The following is a 23,635-nucleotide window of genomic DNA, read 5'->3' on the forward strand; positions in this document are numbered from 1 at the left end:
AATTGAAATAAACTTCCTTTAAATAATTTAGTAATTATATAATAATAATTAAATAGGGCTTACTACTATTAAATTTATAAATAAAGGGGAAGATATTCTTAATAACTTTACTAACCAACCTACTAATAATAATACCGAACGTAATATTCTTATTAGTATAATAATTAATATTAATACGTAATATATTATAAATCTAATATAACTATATTTCGAAAAATACTTTATTTTTACTCCTTTTACTATAAAATAAGGGGACCTTAGGGACTTTAGAAGACTTCTTTCTATAATTATAAATTCCGAAAGAAAAATAGGATCGGTTTAAACCGGGATATAGTAAATAATTAGAAAGGGTATTAAAGGGAAAGTGTTTGTAATATTTATTACTATTATTATATTATTTAGAATTAGATCGATTAGAATTACTTAAATAATTAGATTTATTATTAGAAGAGTTAGAATTACTTATTCCGGTTATTTAGTAAAGTATTCCTTTATTTCTTCCTCCTACTACTTTATTAATCTATAAGCGGTTATTTCCTATAGACTTCGAGAAAGTAGGAATATTATTAATTACTTAGTTAATAGTAATTTTAGGGGAGATATAAATGTAATATCCCTTACGGACTCTAATAGTCTCCGATAATAAAAGGTCGTTTTTAATAGTATCCTTTACTATAATTAGTAAAGTAGCGGCGGAGGATTGATTTTCTACTAGTAAAAACTTTTTTAAATAGTAGTTACTTTTTTCTAACTTTTTAATTTCAATCTCAGTATCTTATTAGGCTTTAAAAACTTCTATTACCTAGTATTAGAACTACTTCATTTTAGTATTATAAATTAAAGTATTGAATTTAGAGGGGTTAATACAAACCTTATATTGTACAATATTTAATTTAATTATTAAAGCATTAATTTATTCCTTTAATCGAGTAGTTTCTTTACTATAAGTAAAATAGACGGTACTAAGGGCTTTTTAATAGGCGCAAGAGGATTTCTTAATACGTTTATTATAATCAACCGCCATCTCGTCTAAAGAGTAATTATAAAAGGTCTTATAATACTTAACCTTATTTTATTCTTTTTATAGGGCTTTTTCGGCTCGATAGTAATTTTCTTCGGTATTAGCTAATTATTTATTTAAATTTATTCTATAATTAACTTTAGAAATAATATTCTACTTATTCTTGAAGCGTACAATAATAATTTCTTATTCTTTCGTTTTTTAAATAAAGTATATAATAAAATTATATATCTTCCTAATAATTCTATTAATATAATTAAATATTTTATTAAAGTTATTAATAATAGTATAAAATACGTATAGCAATACGAAGCAAAAGCGAATCTCATTCTATATATTAGTAGGATTAAAATTAAAAGAATCGATAAATTAGGTTAATATTATTTTTCCTTTCCAATTACAGAGGGTCGGCGAAGATTTAATATCCTTAATAATAAGTTAAAAATAAATATAATTAAAGCCGGCCCGAATCTTTAGGGTATTAACTATATAATTAGTATACTTAATAATATTTCCTATTAATTTATCGAAAGTAAGAGCGAATCGATAGGTAATTATAATAGGTTTTATATTAATAGAATAGAAATTATATATTTGGATAAAGGTATATCCTAATAAATCTTCCTTACTAACTCCGGAAAATATAAACTTCTTTACTTTAAGAATATATTAATTTAAATCGCGGGTATCGATAAAGAGACGTTTAGTATTAAAAATACTAGTAGGGGCCTTATTCTTTATAAATTTAATAATATCCAAATTAAAATATATTTTCTTATAACGTATAGCTTAAGTACAATAGAGGGGGGTAAACTCCGCCTTTTCCTTACCCTTTAAAAGAGGGGGGCGATTCGGAATACCTTACTAAATAGTACGTATACGTAGGGTAGAGAAGTTGCAGGAAATAGTATTTTATCCGTTACTACTAGCGGGGAATTAGCGATTTTTTTTATAATCGCGAATAAAGGGGGTTTAATTATCAATATTAAGACCGGTCTTAACAGTAGGAATATTATTTCTATTAGGGGTATCGACTTTATTAATTTTATTTTTATAAAAAGTATAACTATTAGCCGTAGGACTACCTGTAGGCTAATTACCGGGGTTTATTATATTAATTATCGGGTAGGATTACAATAAATACAATTCCCTAATTAGGATTCTCTTATATCGGGTATATACTACAATATCGAATCGTAATTCGAATTCTAGAAATTAAGAACTTTTCGAATTCTTATTATAAACGAACAACTTTAGGGTTCTTAAGGTTAGGATATTATAATACCGTCCCCGGTCGTATAATATTAATAACTTTAATTTTATATAAGGGTATATATAATTACAAGAAAAAGCTAGTTTAAAGAGGATTGTAGCGTAAATTAAATATAAAACTAAAACTAAAGAAAGAAAGAAGAAAAGTATAAAAGTCGGAAGGTTGCACGCAATTAAATAGGTACGTACGTACAGCCTTATCTAATCGGGTGCAGCGTACCGCGAAGGCGGTGCACCGTCACGTAACCACGACCCGTGTAGCTTCTAGGCAGTTATAGTGCGGGCTATAGACAGTTATAGTGCGGGCTATAACATCGCTAATTACTTTTAGGCAATTAAGAGCATCCGGAACGAAATTCAACTTCCCTAGAATATAAAAGATTTTTAAACTATAGCTAAATAAATAAATAGAAGTATTAATTAATTTACAATTAACGTAATTAGTGGAAGTTGTACGTAAGGAAGTTTGTTCGATAATTCCCTTTATAATTAAATAATCGGTTAAAATAATAATAGGGAGATTATATAAATATAATTATATATAGAGCTTCTTAACCGCCTATACTAAATAGGCCACTTCTACTTTGGAAGGTCTATAGTAAATTTCAATTTTAGTAAGGACCTTACTAAAAAATATAATAGGAAGGATTTAAAAAGAGGGGATATAGCTACCTCCTATTTATTAGGTATTATCTTTTAAATAGAATAGTATAATACTAAACCCTTATTCAAGGGAGCTATTAATTTAAAGGAAAACTTATATATTTAGATTTAAATAATATAAAATAGTAGGGTTATTACAAACTGCCTATTAGAGTGCCTCGAAAGCGGCTTTCTCGGCCGGTATAGGTATATAATACGTTTTAATACAATAGGCTATACACTATATTAACTTTCTAGTTTCAACTTTGCCCAATTTGTAGCCTTTAATAAAGAGGCTAACTTTACAGTTTTAAAGGGGTTTAACGAACTAGGCGTAATATAGAATAAAGTATTGTAAAAACCCTATACTACTAATATATTACTTAAGCGCTTTTAAACTATCCGGGAAGGCTAGCTTCTTAAAGGCTTCAATTCTATCTTTAGTAATAAATAAACTAAATCTATTAATATAGAAACCTAAGAGTTCGACGCTAAAGTAATTTAAATAGGACTTCTTTAAGGAGAGTATAATATTTTTAAATATAAAGAGAATAAAAATTGTATTTAAGTATTTTATATAATCGTTAATTGAGTCGGACGTAATAATAATATTATTAATATACACTCAATAATAAGACTTATATTCCTAAAGTAATATATTTATAAAATACTAAATATAGGCGGGCGTATTCTTAAAACCCATTTGGGCGACTATAGGTTGCTTGAGCTTACGGTATATAATTAAGGTAAAATAATCCTTATATTAAAGCTAAATTCCAAATTAGTAGAAAAAGGAGATAACGTTAATAATTATAATAATTACCTTCCCTCTTATAAAGGTAATAATCTCGCCTTATAGTAGTAATAAGTAATTATTTAGTATTATTAAACTATTAAGAATATGTAAATCAATAACCGGTTTACCTTTAAGCCCGTTCTTAGTCTCCCTCTAAATAATAAAAACGGAGTAAGCGAATAAAGTAGCGTACTTAACCCAATTTATTTTATCCTATTTATATAGAGTATCAAAAACTTTATTGATTATAGCTTAATCTTTTTTATTTAAAGGATATATATAAATTATAACTTTATAATTCTATTAACCTTCAACTAAAGGGACTTTTATTATTTCTTCCTTAAATATATCTACTAACCCTCCTTCCTTCTACAACCTTAGGAATTTTTTAATTAACTTTACTAGCGCCCTAAATATACGCTTACTACCTATAAAAATATATACCCCTTCTTCAATTACAATCTCGGAGGCTTTTTTATTTATACAGATACCTAATATAGATTACTTCTCGGGCAACTTAGGGTACAATACCGGCGAATCGCTTAAAGTAGGGTTATTAATCATTAAGGCTGGGGATATTGTATTATTAATATATTTCTCAGTTATTAAATTAGCCTGCTTATTAAAGAGAATATTTAAATTAATATCCAATTTAATGTTAGTTAGGACCGAATAGGCTTAATAAATAGTTTCGGTCGTAGTTTTAATTGTTAGGGATAAATTTAATTCTATAGTATTTAGAACCTAAAATACTATTACTATCTTGTAAATATTCGCCTACAATGCTACGAAATAACTATTCAAATTATATTTAATAATTATACTAATCTTCTACTTATAAAGAATAATTAAATTTTCTCCGGTTATATTCTTTATTAACGCTACTCATAAGGAATATATATTAATAACCGCGCTTACAACTATAGGGTAAAATAAATTGAATAGGAAAGGCCTATCCTTTAATAGTATAATATAATAAATTAGTACTATACGCTCTTCTCCCGGTCGGAGTATTACCTTCTTCTAAGTAACTACCTTCCTAGTATAGTAATTAGGGGGCTTAAGTACTTCGAAGTAGGTATTAAAATTGTTTTGTAGAAGGCGAACTTCTATTATATAGTAGTCGATATAGACTTATTGCAAATAAAGGAAAGAATTTACTAGTAAGAAGTTTGGCTCGAATTCCTTAATAACCTATCTGGTAGTTATCGTCTTTAATAGAGTAGGGTTACTTTTAAAATCCTTACTTAGGAGGTAAAAAGTAAAGGTTACTTATTTAGTAAATTTAATTAATTTACTACCGATACCTTTAACTTTAGTAATATAATTGGTAAAAATAGAGTAATCTAGCGTATTTAAAAAAGCTCGGCTAATAATAGTTTTCTTAACTCCTAGGTTTATATAGATTTTAACCGGTTCTAAATTTAGGGTAGCCATCGCTATTACCTATAAATAAATAAATCTAGAGAGGGGGCCCTTCCTAGAAAATTCGTTATTCTAAGGGGTAGCTTTTTAAATAGGAAACTCGTAATTTAATATAATATAGAAGATTAGGTCTGGTTTAAGGCGTATACTTATTATAGCTTATTAATTTATATACGAATTGAAATAGTAAAATATTTAATTATAGAACGTAAAGACTTTTTTATAGTAATTGCATTTCTAAAAGTTAGTATCGAAGGGTAAAATAGCGGAGATAGCGTTTCGTATATACTTAGATTTTAAATTACATCCTTTTACGTAGTACTTCTTTATTATTATAGAGTTAAATTCTTTTAAATACTTAAAATAGGTTAATTCACTACTATATATATAGTAGATTAAACTATTAGAACTAGAATTATAATCCTCTAAATCGCTTACAAAGTTAATATAATCGGAGTCTATATTCTTATCCTTCTTATTAATATAATTAGCACAGTCCCTACTCCTATCTCTACTATTATAATTGCGGCTACGGGTACAGTCGGTATTACGGTTGCAATCGGAACCTTAGTTACGGCTGCAATCTCTATTATAGCTCAAACTTCGGTTATAGTTGGAGTAGCGATTACGGTTGCAGTTGCAATTACGGTTATGGCTACAATTACGGTTAGAGTTTCTTCTAGTAGTAAAGTCGGTATTTCGGTTATTATATTTGTAATATCCTTAGCTTTAATAGCTATAGTTGCAATTCTAGTTATATTTATATAAGGTAGTGGAATTACAGCTTTAACTAGAACTATACTTGCTTCGGGCTAAAGCGACTAGGATAGCTTTAATCTTTTTAATTTCTTTAAAATATTCTTCAATATCGCTAAAGAAGGGGGGGGCTCGAAGGGTAGTTTTAATACTAAGATTTATCCTATTCCAAATTTATACTATTACACCGTACTAATTATTATAATACTTAAATATAATACCTATTATACGAATATAGCGGAACTATTTAAGAACGTATAAAATAATAGCGTTAGGGTCTTTATAAATATAGTAGAGACGGAGCTTATTTTTATTAAACTTGTAGGTTACTATAGTAGAATTAGAAATAAATCTTCTAACTAAAACTTAAGTTAGGGCTTTAATTGAAGTATATAATTAACAATAGCATTTAAGGGTAATTTAATTATACTATTATATTAGAACTACTCCCTACAATAAGGAAGGTTATAGGCGTACAATTAATCTATAAGCGACGAGGAAGGTGTTCGGGTCTTCTAAAATAGTATTAATACAATCGGCGAATATAGTAGCATTAGTATAGATAATTAACGTACTGTCCTCAATTATACCTATATTATTAGAATTATTAGTAAATAGGTTAAATACGTTAATATCCTCCTTTTTAAATTTAAAGTCTTTATTTCCCTCGTTATACCTAGCGTCTCCAATTCTAGTACAAAAAGAAGTTAAAAGAAGGGGCGGGGGAGGGGTTGGGTTATATTTACGGAAATAACGGGGGTTATAAGTATTGAAATAATTATAATTAAAGCTGAAATTAAAATTATCCGAATTAAAATCATTATTTTTATTATTAATATTATCGCCGTCGCTAGAGTTATTAGGATTAGCTCGGGTAGTGCGGTTAGGGGGTTTAAGGGGGGCGCTACTTCTAGCCTTACTAGTAAACGAATTTTCGATATAACTAGCGTCCGCAACCTTACTAGCAAACAATTTAATCTTATTAATATAATAAGGGTCCGTAGCCTTAGTAAACGATTTATTAACCGGGTTAAACTTAGTATTTTTACTAACCTTAATAGTAGTTTTACTAACTTCGGCAGCGGCTTAGCTAGCCTCGTCGCGGGAAAGATCCGGGTAAACGGCGGTATAAACATTTCTAGCGTAGAATTTACAAATTTACTTGAAATATTTTTTATATATACAGGCTTATCTCTCTATTATTTAACGAAGATTATTATTACGGACTTTAAATCCGTTAATCTATTTTATAAAATTATCTTTATTAAACTTATCTTTATAAATAATATTAGTAATACAGGGGTCGGTAGGGTAATCAATAGGGCGAATATAGGAACGGAGAAGCGGACTACTATTACAATCGATTAATTTTCTTAAAGTAATACAATTAATTAATTTAAGCAAAAATTATTTAGTAAAATTATACGGGACCGGAACGTACTTATATCTCTTAGGGACTTTACATAAATAGAGCGGGACCTCAATATATATAACGTCGTCTTCTAAATCGGTATACTCAACGGTTTATTTACAAGAAGGGCCTTTACTATTATTATAATTATAATCGGAGGATTTATTAAGTAATATATAACGGATAATAGTAACATTAAATCGGTCGGATCCGGTATTTAGAAAGCGACTAAGCATCTCAGTTTTCTCCTTACCCTTTATAATAGGTTTTAAAGCTTTAATTGCGTTTATAACCTTATTATAAGTATAATAAATATCGGCTTCCAAATTCGCAACAGAAGTATTAAAATAGTCGATCCGAATTCCCTAAATATAGGCATCTCTAATATAAATAATAAATTGCTTATACATTTTATCCTTAAATTTATATATATTATTATTAACTCCTCTAATAAAAGTATCTATAGTTTAGAGGCACTTCTATATCTTCTTATTAAAAACGCATTTAGGACCCTCATTATCCTCGTTAGACTTAAAATCGTCGCGACCGAAAGTAACTATATTATAATTATTATAAGGGGAGCTATACTTCTATAGGGAAGGGAGGGCGAAGTCTTCCGGAAGGTTAATAGCAGAGGATTATTAAAATTTAGAAGGGGAGAACGAACTCGCTACTATCGAAATAATATTATTTATAATACTTAATTTAGAAGGGGGGGCGTTGGCGGTAGGAAGGCTTGAGGCTACCTAGGGTTGGGTAGACTTTTGAATTTGCAACTAGGTAAATTAATTATTTAGATAATTAATATTATAAATAGCAGGCGTAAACGGCTTATATAGAGAATAGCATACTATAATTTATTAGTTAGAAGGGTCTTTACCTACTATAATAAATCGATAGGAGGCTAAGGAGAGGGTATTAATATAAGTTTATCTATTTACAATTATAGTATTTTAAATAAAAAGATTAGGGTAATAGTAGAGGAGATAAATAGGAATTTATTTTCCTTAGTACTATCTTACGACGAGCAATTAATAATTATAAGGGGGAGGAGAAATAGTAAGAATTATTTTTACAACGAATATAGTTGCTAGGGTTACCCTTCGTATTAAGTATTAAGTAAATAACATTCGGATTAGGGTAGTACTAAAGCTTTAATATATTCGTTCGGGTCGATGCGAATATAATAGTATAATATTAGGAAGTGGGTAGGGGATAGAATATAATACTATTTCGCAACAAGTAATTAAAATTCTATTAGTTAGAAGTAGGAAGGATCGCGGGGTTAATATTATTACAATATAGGATCTTACGATTGTAAAGAGAGGTAAATTCGCAATAAATCGATGAACCTACTAAGTTAATTAATAATACTTAGCTATAAAACTAGGTATATAATTAAAAGAATAGTCTAATTACTACTTATATAATTACAACTACTACTTAATAGGGTAACCTAAATACTTCTAAATACTACAATATAATAAGTACTATATATAGTATTAGAAGTAAAAGAAGAAGATAATAGAAGAAGAAAGGCGTAGCCGAAGGCCGCCTAGCGCGGGAATCCCTTTATAGGAATTCCCTTATCTTATCGCTAGCCTATATACAGGTCCTACGACTAAGCGAGCCGGGCACGTGCTTAGGCACGTGCCTGGGCATACTAGTACCTCCATCGGGGGTGGGCATGTCAAGAGCTATGCCTAGTCTACTCTAGTCAATTGAATTAATTATATATAGGATGCTTCCCGCATTACTAGTCACGTGTGACCAGTCCACCCGGCCGCTCGTGTATGAAGGTTGCTATAACCGGGTCGTACCCGGCCGGCAAGCCGCAGTCCTAATTGAATAGGACTGCGATAAGATAAGGAAGCTTTATAAGGCTTGCCCTCTAGGCCAGCCGTTAGCTTCCGGTTCTTCCTTCTATATTATCTTTTACAACGCTTTTAAATATTATTATACTATTATTTGTAGAACACTCCGGTTACCTATATTAAATAGTAATTATAATTAAAAATTAATTAACTAGATTAAACCTTCCGATTAGAGCCTTTAATTAGGTGAACTAATTAATCTTACCCTCCTAATCGTACGATCCTATATCGTTCGTACAATACCGACCCTGCGATTGTAAATAATAATAAATAATCCTTTACCTTTATATTTTTAAATCCCTTCCTATCCTTCCCTTACACCTTCCCTGTACTTCCCTATTATACTATACTAACTTACTCGTATTAGTTCGTATCAATTAGAATATTTAATATTATACTACCCTAATTTAAACTCCTATAAACTTTAATACAAAGGGTAACCCTATCTATTAATTATTTAACTCTCAAACGTATATTTTTCCTCCCTATTTATTCTCCTACTAAATACTATCTTTAGTATTAATATTATTATTCGTTAATAATTATAACTAAATAAACTATAAATAAAATAACCTTTATACTATAACTAATTACAATTTAACTAATAATTTACTTAGTAGTTTACTATTAACGTACAATAATTTATCCCAATAAGAAAATTACTTTACTAACAACTTCAATAATCTAATTAATTATAATAATACTATTATTGGACAAACAAAGTACCTCTCTACTTATAGTAAATTACCCTTTATATAACCAATCTAACCCCCGCCCAACCTAATAATATAGTCCAATAAAATTAAACAGCCTAATACCGCTAAATCGAAGTAAGATCCTTTAACCTTACAATAATTAAAAAACCCTTCTAAAACTAATTCTTTACTACCCCCATTATCTTCTCTACTACCTAAACTTCCTACCCTACCTTTAAAACTATATCTACTCCCCGCAATATTACCTATTAAAATAATCTCCGCAATATCTCCAACTAAAATAATCTTTATTATACCGAACAATCCACAAACTATAATTAATAAATTATTAATAAAATTAACCTTTATCCTAATAACGCCCAATAACTATACTAAACTAGCTATAGAAGAAGCTCCTAAGAAGGAACCTCCTTCCCCCTCTAAATTTAAAAATATTATAGCGTTTATAAAGAATATATTTAATAATAAGCCTAAAGTAATACCCTCCGAAGTCGGTCTAAATAAAAAAGATAATACTTCTTATATTAAATACTACCCTACTAAAAACTACCCTTCGATCCAATATAATTGTAATTTAATAACTATAGGGCGTAATAACCTATATAATTACGTATAGGAAAATACAGCGGCCCCTAGGGAATTAAAGTACAAGATAAAAAAATCCTCGTTTAGCTTAAAACGTCCTACAATTCCTAAATATTTTAAAATTAATATTAAAACTCTTTAATACCTAATTAATAAAACGGCCTTCGTTAACGACCGATAAGGTCGTAACTTCGCTATACTATCTAATTAAATTATTGTAGTAAATTATAATGTTAAAGGCTTTACCGACTTCGTAAATAAGCGTTTCGAAACTATTCGACTAGCTAATAATAAAATATAAATAAAAATTAATATAATTAATAGTAAAGTTACTATAATAGGCTCTAAAGTAATATAAATTAATATTAACCTTAATACTATAAGTAGAAAGGTTATATTAATATAAGTAGACCTTGCTATACTCAAGGTAGCGACTAAGTAATTTACTGAATTAAATAAACGTATTAAAGATTAATTTTCTTCTATTATTAAAATATTTAATATTAAAACACCTCCAACCCTTCTACCTAGCATATACCCTAAATTTACTATGAATAAAGAAATATTACGCTTAGTAAAAACCCAGGTAATACTAAAAAAGCGAATAATTATTTAATATTATACCCTACTAACTAATATCCCTTCGACTAGCAGTCCTATACCCCGATTTATTAAATTACCCCCCGGCCTAATATTAATTAAAGATTAACGTGAATACTCAATATTTAGAAGTCCTCTAGCCACTAAAATAAATTTCAGTATATATAAAATTACACTTCCAAAACCTATAATCGAAGACAGTTTAAAAACCCTAAAGTTAATAACTATTAACCTCCCCACCTACGCCGCACTATACTAATTAAAGAAGAGGGATCCGGGTCTTCGAAGAGGGTAATAGATTCGACGGTAGATTCGATATGGAAATTGGAAGGATGAATAATAAGGTAAAAATGGTCTTTCTTTCTTTGGTGAAGAAATAGGGTTGCAGTGTAGGAAATTGATCTTTCTCGAGGTATAGGCGTGTAGAGGAGTCAAAGATGAGTAGAATAGTATATAGTTTGTATGTATAGCTCTTATATTGGTAAAGATATAGAAGAGTAACTATAGAGAAGAAAGAAAGCTTCTTCCTCGGGGGAAGGCCTTCTTCTTATAGACTTTCTGAGCCAACCGGTTGTCCTACGGACAAGCCGTTTGTTTCGTCGGATTCTTCGGCTTCCGGAGATTCCGGAGATGGTCTGTTTGTTCGTATTCGCTAAGGAATAGCCGAAGGGGGTAGTGGTGAAACTTCAAGGGTAAGCGAGATTAAATCTCCACTTTCCATTTCGACCCCTGTCTACCCGGGAGGTTTCTTCCACCCTGGAACTCTTTGAGGCTCCCTGAGCCTCCCTGGGCCACATTAGGCTTCTGGGCCGCCTTGGCAAGCCTGGTAGACTACCCTCTAAGAGGGTTAGGGTTATATAGTAGAATTTTAATTATTAATATATATAATTAATAAAAATCAATTTATATATATATATTTATATATAATTACTTATACCCGTAAGGTATAATATAACCCCGTAAATCCGTTATATATATATAATATTATATAGTATATATAGTAAGCCTAATACTAATATATCCTCTTTCTAATTTAAATATTAAGTTTTACCCCAATATCGTTGAAGCCTCATTGGTTATTAACGCCTACCCTTAATACCTATAAATTAATAACAATATTAATCCGTACTATTAATATTATTCTTAAAGAATTTAAGAAGAATTCTAAATAAATTACTAAGGATATAGATGTAATAAAAAAGGATATTAATACCCAAATTGCCGCACTACAAACCTTACTTATAATTCGCCCGAATTTACCCCCCAACTACAGCTATAGTTTCCTAAAAACTATAACCGCTATTATAAAAGCGTGATCCTACGAGAGATTTGACTGCAAGATTAGGAGGCACAAATCAAAGTAATATTAAGTATAAAGAGGGAAAGGGAAGTTGTACGAACGAAGGTATTCGGAATTAGATATATAAGTTAGAATTCTACCAACGGTCGCCGCCTCCCCTTTCCAGCTATCTATCAATAAGAATTTAAACCTCATTCCATCCGGTATCCCATCGCCCAGTGGCTAGTGCTCTGGGATGCCGTCCAGCTATGCTATGACAGTTATAAGGAATTTAAATAATAAGGATCCCGATAATAATAATAGTAATATACGTTTCCTACTTAGTAGAGGTTTCCTACTTAGAAGCGGAAGCTTCTTACTAGGAGGAGGAGGAGGAGGTTTTCCCCCTAATAACGAACCTATATCTAATTTCTACAGAGGATACCCTTAGGAATATATTAAAATTAAAAAGAAAGAAGTTAGCTATTTTAATCCTTACTATTCCAATCCCAACGACCTTAGTATAGTTTAAAATAATAAAGATATTATTTATATTAATATAATTATATTCGTAGACCGCCTACTATTTATAATAGAAGACTTCCCTATATTAAGAATAAAGGTAGAAAGCTAGCTAGTCCGCTTATTTCCCTAATTACTATAGGGAATAGTATTCTTATAGTAGTACAATTAATTAAAGCCCGACTAACGCTACGTAATACGTAGTAAAAGCCTTTGCGGTTTATACGATAGAATAGTCGTTCGTTTTAGACCGGATTTAGTAATTACTATACGTAAGTTTAATTAAGGAACTATTACTTTGAGGGATATTATAGTAAACGAGAATGCGGTTTCGATATATATTGTAAAAAAATTCCGGTTGGCCCGTACAATAAGTATACTCTTTTAGACCGAAGATAATTAGTATAGCGTTATAATATATATTTAAAGTAGTATAAATACGTATATTAAAGCCTTATTATAACCCCTACGTAAGATAGGCTTCTTAGCCGACTATATAGTAGAAATCGACGATACTAGAGAACTATTTATATTTATAGTTAAAAATAAGTATTCTAATATTCTCCTTAAATTTACTTATACTATTTTGAATTCTATTAACTATACTACTAACAATTTAATAAATAATAACTCCTATTACGAATAGTATTATAATTGTAATTCTAGAGTTATTAGTTGCGATTCGCGCTATAACGATTATAACCGCCGCCTTAATCGCTACAATAATTATACCGACCGATATAATAATTAATACGACGATTACTATAATAATTATTGTAACGACTATTATAACAATTAATGCAATAATTATTAAGATACCTATTGCGATAATAGAATTAAAGAAGGTAGGGATAATAGGATTAGCAATTGTACTTATTATATTGAAAGTACTAAGGAGTAGGAGGATAGCCCTAATAAGGTTAATTAAAACGATACTATATTTATAAACGATTCTAATTTAAATAGCGATACTATTAATACTTATTATATATATAATAGAGAATTAATTTGTTATAAGTACTTTAAAGAATTCGATTCCGCCCTATTAAAAAAGCGCTACGTAAAGTAATACTCTCCTTATAAAGTAATAGAATATAAAGCTATATAGCTACTTTTTAAGATTCTTATTATTAGAAGGATTTACAATTAATATTACAAAGTTTGTCCGTCTTGCAATACTATATTTAAATATATTAAGAAATATAAATACGTTTTAATAAATATGTATAAAGAGAAGGAAAAAGAGCTAGATGTTATTTATTATATTGGTAGCCCTATAAATTATAAGGTTAAGGAATTAAAAGCCTATCCGAATAAGGACCTAACTAGTAATCCCCTCTCGAATTATATTTATTTATATATTAAAGTAAGGACGGCGCCCGATAGTAAAAACTTTAAAGTATACTTCGACTTAGGTACGGGACGTAGTATAATTAATTGTAAAATCTTGTTCGGCCTCTAATATTCGATTTTAATAATTTATTTTATAATAGTACGAGGGGTAGGTAATAAATTAATAAAATTAAAGGAATAAGCTACCTTTATAATATATTTCCCTAGTATTAATTAGTATAGTGAAGATACCCTACTGAAAGTAGAAGTAAGTGTTTGGGTAATAGATAACTTAACGTTTAATATTTTATTTACTAATTCCTTCCTATATTTATAGTAAATTAATATCGATTACGAAGCTAAATTAGTCCGCTTCCCTAAGGATAGTTTCGTAGTAAATTTTTAGTAGTAAAACGTTTTAATAAATGTAATAGAAAAGTTATAATCGGGAAGAAGATTTTATTATTTCTAAATAAGTAAATTATAGTGCCGATTTACTATAAGCTATTATTAAAAGACTGTTCTTTTACCTTTACGTTACAATACATAATTTTTCCTTATGCGATTATTAATACTAAATCCCTATAGTTTATTCTTATTAAAAACAATTCTCAAATAATTATTAATATTTTAAAGAATTTTTATATTAAATCGATCGGCGAATACGAAGATGGCGGTTTTTTCTAAGCTTTATAAACTAATTTTAATATTACTATAATCGTCGAATAAGTATTAGCTATCCTCAACAGTAACTTAGATATTACGCTGGTAGAGGCGGTGGAATAAGTTACTAAAAGCTTCCCGCTTCTACTAAATATTAAGATCCTCCTATTTAATAAATTAAAATTAGAATAGCGTTTAGAGCCGGTAATTAATACTCTACTACTAAACGTCCCCGAGAAATACTTTATATTTAGTATTTATATAGAAGAGGTATTGGAAATTATTACTGAAAAGGGCGTATATATTTATGTAGCTAATTTAGAATTAGTTAAAGCTTTAGAAGAAGTTGTAGTAGCCTTTCCCGATTTGTAGAAGGAAGGCGGCATTGTCGATATACCTTTAGAGGATATAATAAGGGTTCCTCTTGTAGAGGAATAGTAAAAATAAAGAGTAGTAATAAGAATGTACCTATTAAGTAAGAAAGACTAGGCTGTAATTAACAAAGTTTTCGATGTACTTTATAAGTAGGGTAAAATAGAGTATATCCTTCGTACTATACTATTTACCTACTTAGTCTTTATAGTTTAGTAAATAATTAAATTAGGTCCTAAGGATAGACTGGTTATTAACTTAAAGGTATTTAATAATATTACAATACTTGATAATTACCCCTTACTATTATAGGGCGAAATTATCGCCTTGATCCGAAGTAAATTATTTATTATAATAATTAATATTATATCCTTCTTCTACTAGTTTAGTATATAGTAGAAATATTGCAATAGGTTTATACTTATTACCTATTATAGATTAGAGTAGCTTATAGTAGACTAAATGGGATTTAAGAATATATTAGCTTATATATAGCAATTTATAGATATGCTATTGAAAGACTATAAAGAATATTATTAAGTATATATCGACGATGTTGTTATTGCTTCTAATATAACCTACGAATATATTACCTATCTTAATACTATCTTTAGGATTTTTACGGTTAAAAATATAATATTTTTATTTAAAAATTATACCTTAGTTACTTAAGCGTCGAACTATTTAACTTTCGAATAGACTCTCTAAGTTTATTTATAATAATAGAGAGGATTGCCGCTATATATAATCTAGTATTTTTAAATTAATTAAAAGCTCTTAAATAATATATTAGTAGGACTAGTTTCCTTTAATATCTAATACTTTATTACACCTAGCTTATTAAACTACTATAAAATAAGAAAGTCGCTCTACTTACTAAAGGGAGAAAAGTAGGTAAGATAGATAGTTATAGGAAGCGGGTAGTATATTATATAAAGACTAACTATAAATTTACTAATAAGGAGTTTGCTACGTTTGAAGTATTATAGGATACTATTTATAATAACCTAACTATATTTAATTACTTTAATCCTAATTAATAAACTTTTTTTCAAATAGATAGATCCCTCGAAAGAGGATTCGGTATTATAATATTCTATTTTAAAATCGATTATATTTAGATTCCTAAATCGAGTATTCCGTCTAATTAAGTCCTACCTATTATATTTTTAAGTAAGGTGCTAACCTCCATTAAAACTAAATATAAACTATTAAAATTGGATGTTATATACTTCGTTTAAGCTATTAAGCGACTACATACCTAGATCTATTCTTATAATAGGATTGTTATTGTTCTAACCGACTATTTAGTAATAAAGGGAATTATTAAGTAGATTAATTTACGGACCTCTTTAATAGATAAGGCAAACCGGCGCCTAATTAACGTATTAATCTACTTATCCTAATACAATATTAAAGTCTATTATTTGCCTAGGAAGTTCAACTTTTTATTGGATACACTAAGCTATTTAAAGGCTAAAGGTAATAACAGTAATCCCGAAGGCGGAGTAATTCTTAATAATATTTAGTATATAGAGGAATAATATAATTGAAAAGTCTTTTATATCTATATTAAAGCCTAAATAGATAGTTTAATACTTAAACAGTTTATAAATAATTATAAATCCAATACTAAATTCGTAATTATTATTAAAGATTTAAAGGACTATACTACTGAGGATAGTAGCCTCTTTTAATAGTCCGAATATCCGTTCTTTATAAATAAATGAGGTTTAATTTATAATTAATAAAACGGTAAATCTAAAAATTTATACGTACCCTTTAATTATATAAAAGAAGTTCTCTAAACCGTATACGATAAAAAATACTATTTCAATAGAAACTGAATAATATATAATTTAAAAGCTTTCTTATTTCCTAATAAAATACAATTAGTTAAAGAATATATATAGAAGTGCCTAATTTATAACCTCAATTAAATTAATAAAAGCGTACCTATTAGCGATTATTAATTAATCCGACCCGAGAATATACTATTAATACGAACCATCGCTATTGATTTTATTATTAGCCTCCCGGAAGTATTAACTATTAGTACGCTATAGTACTTAGAAGGTTATAATACCTTTAATTGTATAGTTCCTATAATAGATAAGTTATTTAAACAATCCCTACTTATCCTTAGATACTTGATATATATAGTAGAAGATTAGGGAAAAGTTTTTATTTGCTAATTTCTACTTTATAATCAGGGAATACTAATTACTATTATTTTAAACCGAGACTGAAAGTTTATATTGGTACTTTAGAGAAGAATATAGAAAAGTATAAATATTAAGCTGTTGATAATTACTGTATATTACCTATAGGGAGACGGTTTAGTAGAATGTAAGAATTAGACTATCGAAGTAGTATTGTAATTTTATACTTTCTATTACTTAGAGAAAGTATAATTTAAAATAGTTATTTAATTATAATAGAACTTCAATAGTATATATATCGAAGCTATTAAGGCTAGCCCCTACGAATATTTCTTCGGCTATAAATTAGTAGCTCCCTTTGATTTACTTACTAATTATATAATTATTAAAGATATATAAGACTATAAAGTCCTTTGTAATTATATTTAGGAAGACGCCCGTCTCGCTATAGACTTCGCTATTGCCAATGCTAAGTATTGCTATAATATTAATTATTAGTAAATTTAATTGGATGCTGGCGATAAAGTATTCCTCAAGTTGTATAAAGGTTATTATTTATTAGGATGACCCTCGAGGAAGCTATTATAATAACGAGTAGGACTATTTAAGATTGTTTGAAAAGTAGGTAAATTCGTTTACGAATTAGATTTCCTTAAGGAAATAAAGATTTACCTAATTATTTCTATTGCCTATTTAAAACCCGCACTTAAAGGTGGCGATCCTTTTGATTAAACTGCCCTACCGCTTAAATTAATCGAAGATTCACAAAATTTAAATAATAACGACGGTGCTAATTACGAAGTTGAAGTCCTCCTAGATTATAAATTTAAGTCCAATAGTACTTATAAATATTATATTAAATAGTTTAACTATAGATATTAATATAACTATTGGAAGATTAAGGAGGAGTTGTGCAATATAAAGGAATTAATTGAAGAATATTAGGTATATAAGGGAGGATGTAGTAGGTAAGTACGGTATACTAAGCGCGTTATTCGTAGTTAAATGAAGAAATAAAGTTTTAGTAAGGATACTAGTAATATCTTTGTAAGCCGGGACTTAATACCGGATAGCCGTATTATTATATATAAATTAAATAAAGCTATAGGGTGCCTAGTTACGTATAACCAATCTACCCGGCCGCTTGTATATAAAGGTTGCTATAACCGGGTTGTACCCGGCTGGTAAGCTGCAGTCCTAATTGAATAGGATTGCGATAAGATAAGGAAGCTTTATAAGGCTTGCCCTTTGGGCCAGCCGTTGGCTTCCAGTTCTTCCTTCTGCATTATCTTTTACAATACTTTTAAATATCATTATACTATTATTTATAGAGCACTCCGGTTACCCGTATTACTATAATTAATACAAACTTAGTAATTATAAAATTTGATATATAGAATGTATTAATTGTATTACATTTAATTAATATAAATTATCAAAATGAATACATTAGCTAATTAGATATATAAAAATTCTTTACGTAATTTGATTAATTACGAGTTTAGTTTATTAGGTAAATTAAGTAATATAAAGTAATTAATTAAATTATTTATATAAAATATATTAACTTTTATATATATTTAATAATTAACTTAATTAATTATATTTATTAAGTTATTTCAAATGATTTATTTAATGTTAATAAATAAATTTGAAAAAGAAGAACCCGGATCTTCGAAGAGGGTAATCAACCAAACGGTATCTTCGATTAGGAAATTGGAAAGATAGATAAAAAGATAAAAATGGTCTTACTTTCTTTTGTGGAAAAATATAGTTACAGTGTAGGAAATTGAGATTTCTCGGGGCACAGGCGTATGGAGGAGTTAAAGATGAGTAGAATAAAATATAGTTTGTATATGTAGTTTTTATATTGGTAAAGATATAGAAGAGTGACTATAGAGAAGAAAGAAAGCTTCTTCCTCGAGGGAAGGCTTTCTTCTTATAGGCTTTCTAAGCTAACTAGTTGTTCTACAGACAAGCTGCTTGTTCCGTTGGATTCTTCGGCTTCCGGAGATTCCGGAGATAGTCTGTCTATTTGTATTCGTTAAAGAATAGCCGAAGAAGGTAGTAATAAACTTCTAGGGTAAGCGAGATTAAGTCTCCACTTTTGATTTCGACCCCTATCTACCTAAGAGATTTCCTCTACCCTAGAACTCTTTGAGGCTCCTTGAGCCTCCCTGGGCTACACTAGGTTTCTGGGCTGCTTTGGTAAGCTTGGTAGACTACCCTCCAAGAAGGTTAGGGTTATATAGTAGAATTTTAACTACTAATATATATAATCGAGTAAAATGGTTAAAAATCAACTAAAAATACTAAGTATATATATATAGTATATATTATCTATATATAATTGCTTATACCTGTACGGTATAATATAACTCTGTAAATCTATTATATATATATAATATTAAATAATATATATAGTAAGTCGAATGGGATTAATCTATTTTAGTTTATCATTAAATTTGATAATTGAATTAATTTGATTAACACAGTCAAATTAATCCAATAGACTAGTAACGTTAAGAAAATTAAATTAACTTAATTTAATATATCAAATTTGATTAATTAGGATGATTAAGCCACAATTAGAAAAAATTTAAAATCTACAATAGTAACTAATTTCTTTATAAACTTAAGTATATATACTAAGTTGAATTAAGTTAAGTAGTTAAGTTAATTAAAGTTATTTAATTTATGTAAAACTAATTAATTAATATATATTTTATTATATACATAACTAATTAAATTACTAAAACAAAGCAAGTTTATTAAATTAATTAATTAATTTTAATGCTTATTTAGTTGTTAAAAACATTTTTTTCCAAGAACCAATTAAATAAAGAAATATATAATAGTTATGCAATTAATTTAATTAATTTAATCAATTAATAATCAAAATTAAAACTTTTAAATTAATTAACCTTTTAGTAAAAGCATTTAATGCAACGTTACATTACTTAATAGCTAAACAAATTAGAAAGGAAATTTAATACAACGTTACATTACCCACTTTTTCTGGGTATAAATTACCGACCCATCCCGCATCTTACTCCCATCATTCCATTCCTTTTTCTTTCTTCCATCTCATCTCATTCTTCAAACCCGATTGCATCCTTTGTTACACCTTCCGTCGCATCTTACCTTTTGTCAAACCCCTCTCATCGTGCCAGTTACACAACCATCGCAGCACACTCCTCTCTACCCATCCAAGTTCATCCACGCACCACATTGCATACATCAGTACTGGAGAATCATCACTCACACTTGCACGACTGACGTCTGCATTCAGAACCGTTAGATGCACATGCACATGTATAGCATTGCTTCTACATGACAAAGACATGAGAAGCTGCCACAAAGGTCAGATAACACGTCGATCATCTTAACTGTGAAATCCTCGAGCGTTTCCTGTCGACTTGAAAGGTGTCTGCCATTTGATAGCATCGTGCCGTACTCGGTAGTAGGAACGCGAACATCAAACAGAAGAGTTTATATATATAGGTATACAACGAGTACACTCGAGACCTACAATTCATCCATAACACTGAAAATCCAATTGCTCAACAACATACGCAATCCGTCGCTTGACGAGTGACGATATATACTATTCCATCGCATCAATTCATCACATCAAGAGGACTGATTGTTCACGCGTTGCGGTTCTGCCTGTTGCCGAGACGACCTTGAATCATCCCACGGGCACGGCAACTTCAGTGCGGCACTCTAATCGCTCTTGCACTTACAACCAACCTGCGACTTTAAACACGCAGCATTCCACGACAAATAAAACCCCTTCCGAAAAAATAAAAATGAAGGAGCAACCTGAACAAAACCACAAGCTTGGATGCGACTTGCACAAAAGGAAGCATTCGTTGCTGTCACCTACCTCGTCTAGAGGCAAAATGATATCCAAGAACCGTGGACGCACCGGCACCAAAAATTCTTCAGTCGTAAGTCACTTCATCATCACTTTACCTTCATCTTCTCCCAAAATCATTACCCTTTACTCCGGCTTGCCCACCCATCAGTGCGATTTGTTCATTCGATCGCCATCTTACCCCCCCGTGATTCTTTTGGAGGAATGCGCATACTTTTACAAGTTCGATGCATGTCCCAACCATCCACCCAATCCTGTCCTTGCTGACTCGTATCAGAAACAGAAAATACGCCCTGCGCCGAAACTCAAAGTGCCGTCCGAGGCAGTCGGTGCCCGTCTTACCAATACATCAGCACCGCAAGTGCAAACTCGAGTTCCGGTAGTCGACATGGAGTCTCCCGGTGAGGCTTCTGGCCATGTTCTAGCTCCCCGGGCTTCAAACCTACCTTCAAACGCCACTCCGACACATCTTCCTTCCCCGGTAACCGATAATGATACCAACCAGGACATCGAAATGACTCAGCCAACGGTTGATGCTACCCCCGCAGATGAAAACTCAGCTAGTGTCTGGGCCGACTCTGTTGAGCAGGGAGTCAAACAGCTCGCAAGGCTTTACACCATGATAAAGACAGATGAGAAGCGGACGAGAGAACCCTCCGAGAAAGAAGTAAAAAGATACATCAAATACATGCGCGCCTTCATGCTGTTTCTCAAACATGACGTAGAGCCAAAGCCAGATTTCAAGGACAAGTATAGTCTCGATAAGGCGCTCGGGTTCTATCTGCGCCCTGATATAGAACCCTTGAAAAAAGTAGCCCCAGACCTGTTGCTACTGGCCAAAGAAATACTGGAGCAGTATGACGCTGAAGAATGGGGTAAGGACTTTGCAGATGACGGAGAAGAAGGAATCGAGACAGATGACTTGGGACCCGCTATTGCGACATCCAGCAAAAAGGGTAAGCAGAGCCATGACACCAGCTCTTCCGATCCCACAGAAGTTGTTAGACTCCCCCCCGGTTCCCATCCAATCTGGGGCCTCGAGGGCATCATGCACGGCCTGGCTCGCAAGACGACCGAGAAAGGTCGAACTGTTTTGTTTTTGGATCCTCGCTACCACAACAAGAAACGCAATGCAAAGGTTTTTGGCCACAACGACCACACTCCCGGTGCTTGGTGGCCGTATCAGAAGGCTGCTCTCTTTCATGGAGCTCACGGTGCGCCTCAGGCGGGCATTACCGGCAACCCTAATCTGGGAACCTACTCTATTGTTGTATCGGCAACCTCAGTTTACCGGCATCTGAACGAGGACAAGGGCACCGAGCTTTGGTACAGCGCGGACAAAAGTGTAGAGAATGCCGACCCTTTGAACCCCAAAATCAGCAACGCGACAAGAAGTTTGGAGAAAGCACGAAAGGAGGGTACGCCAGTGCGGGTATTGCGACATGCAGGAACCACTTGTGATCCCCGCCGCAGCCCCATCTACCCTACAGTTGGCATCCGATATGATGGGCTCTACGAGGTCGTTGCTCAAAAGCTCGGTACGAACAAGAACAACGGCGTGTTCAAGCGTTTCAAACTTGTACGACTCCCGGATTCGATGAATGCCGGTGTCTCGTGGGAGGAGGTCCAGAGATACCCAACCAGGGAACAACGACGGCAATTTGACCACACCAAGGATGGATACTAGAGAGATCTCAAGCTTGTTTCCTTCCACAGTCGAGCCGGACTTCTCAAGATGCTTCGTCAACAGACCCCACGATTGCAGTCAACATACACAACCTGTCGCTAAGGTTGATGTCCTCGAGCTCACCCCAAAACTGTTATGAATTGCACCTACTTTTTCACAATCACCTTGGTTTTCTCCCATCACTTACGCTCTTCCCATTCCCTCTACCACGATCACGCAGCCGTTATCCATTTTGATCAAACAAAAAAAAAAGAAAACAACCACAAAAAAAAGAAGTTACCAACCAAAAGGAGGGAGAGATATTCGAAGGCTATAAGCTGTTGCAGCCTTTTCAGCGAGAGAGGCCAGGGAGGCAAGGAGAGATGACGGAATGCGGATGAGTAGGAACTATGAAGGACGAGAATGACAAGTACGCGCAGTTGGAAAACGGGCAAAATTGGTTAGTGGCAGTACTGTAAAGTAGGATACGAGAAGGATAAAAGTCAAGTTGGAGGGCATAATATTGTTGTGAGGCGAAAGTTGACTTTCGGAATGCCGGTTATTTTCATATCGCTTTGTTATTCTGTTCGCTCCGTTCGAATATTCTTTGAAGGCCTTTCCTAAAACCAAAAACAAAAAAAATTGAAAAAAATTTGCTTCT

At 31.1% G+C, this 23,635-nt stretch overlaps 1 protein-coding gene across 1 annotated transcript; it reads left to right on the forward strand.

Annotated features, from left to right (window-relative positions):
- Nucleotides 1-20,503: 20,503 nt before the first annotated feature.
- NCU08123 (hypothetical protein) lies at nt 20,504-23,602 on the forward strand. The gene is made up of 2 exons (XM_954573.2): nt 20,504-21,381; nt 21,586-23,602. The coding sequence occupies exons 1-2, from the start codon at nt 21,241-21,243 to the stop codon at nt 22,993-22,995; spliced, it is 1,551 nt and encodes a 516-aa protein (XP_959666.2). The 5' UTR covers nt 20,504-21,240; the 3' UTR covers nt 22,996-23,602.
- Nucleotides 23,603-23,635: the final 33 nt, after the last annotated feature.

Source organism: Neurospora crassa, linkage group VII (assembly GCF_000182925.2).
Source record: "Neurospora crassa OR74A linkage group VII, whole genome shotgun sequence".
NCBI lineage: Eukaryota > Fungi > Ascomycota > Sordariomycetes > Sordariales > Sordariaceae > Neurospora > Neurospora crassa.

Excerpts from the sequence above, each read along its gene's own strand:
- NCU08123 (XM_954573.2), top strand. The coding sequence starts at position 21,241 with ATGAAGGAGCAACCTGAACAAAACCACAAGCTTGGATGCGACTTGCAC. Across the intron at positions 21,382-21,585 it reads GCACCAAAAATTCTTCAGTC|AAACAGAAAATACGCCCTGC; the intron begins GTAAGTCACTTC and ends GACTCGTATCAG.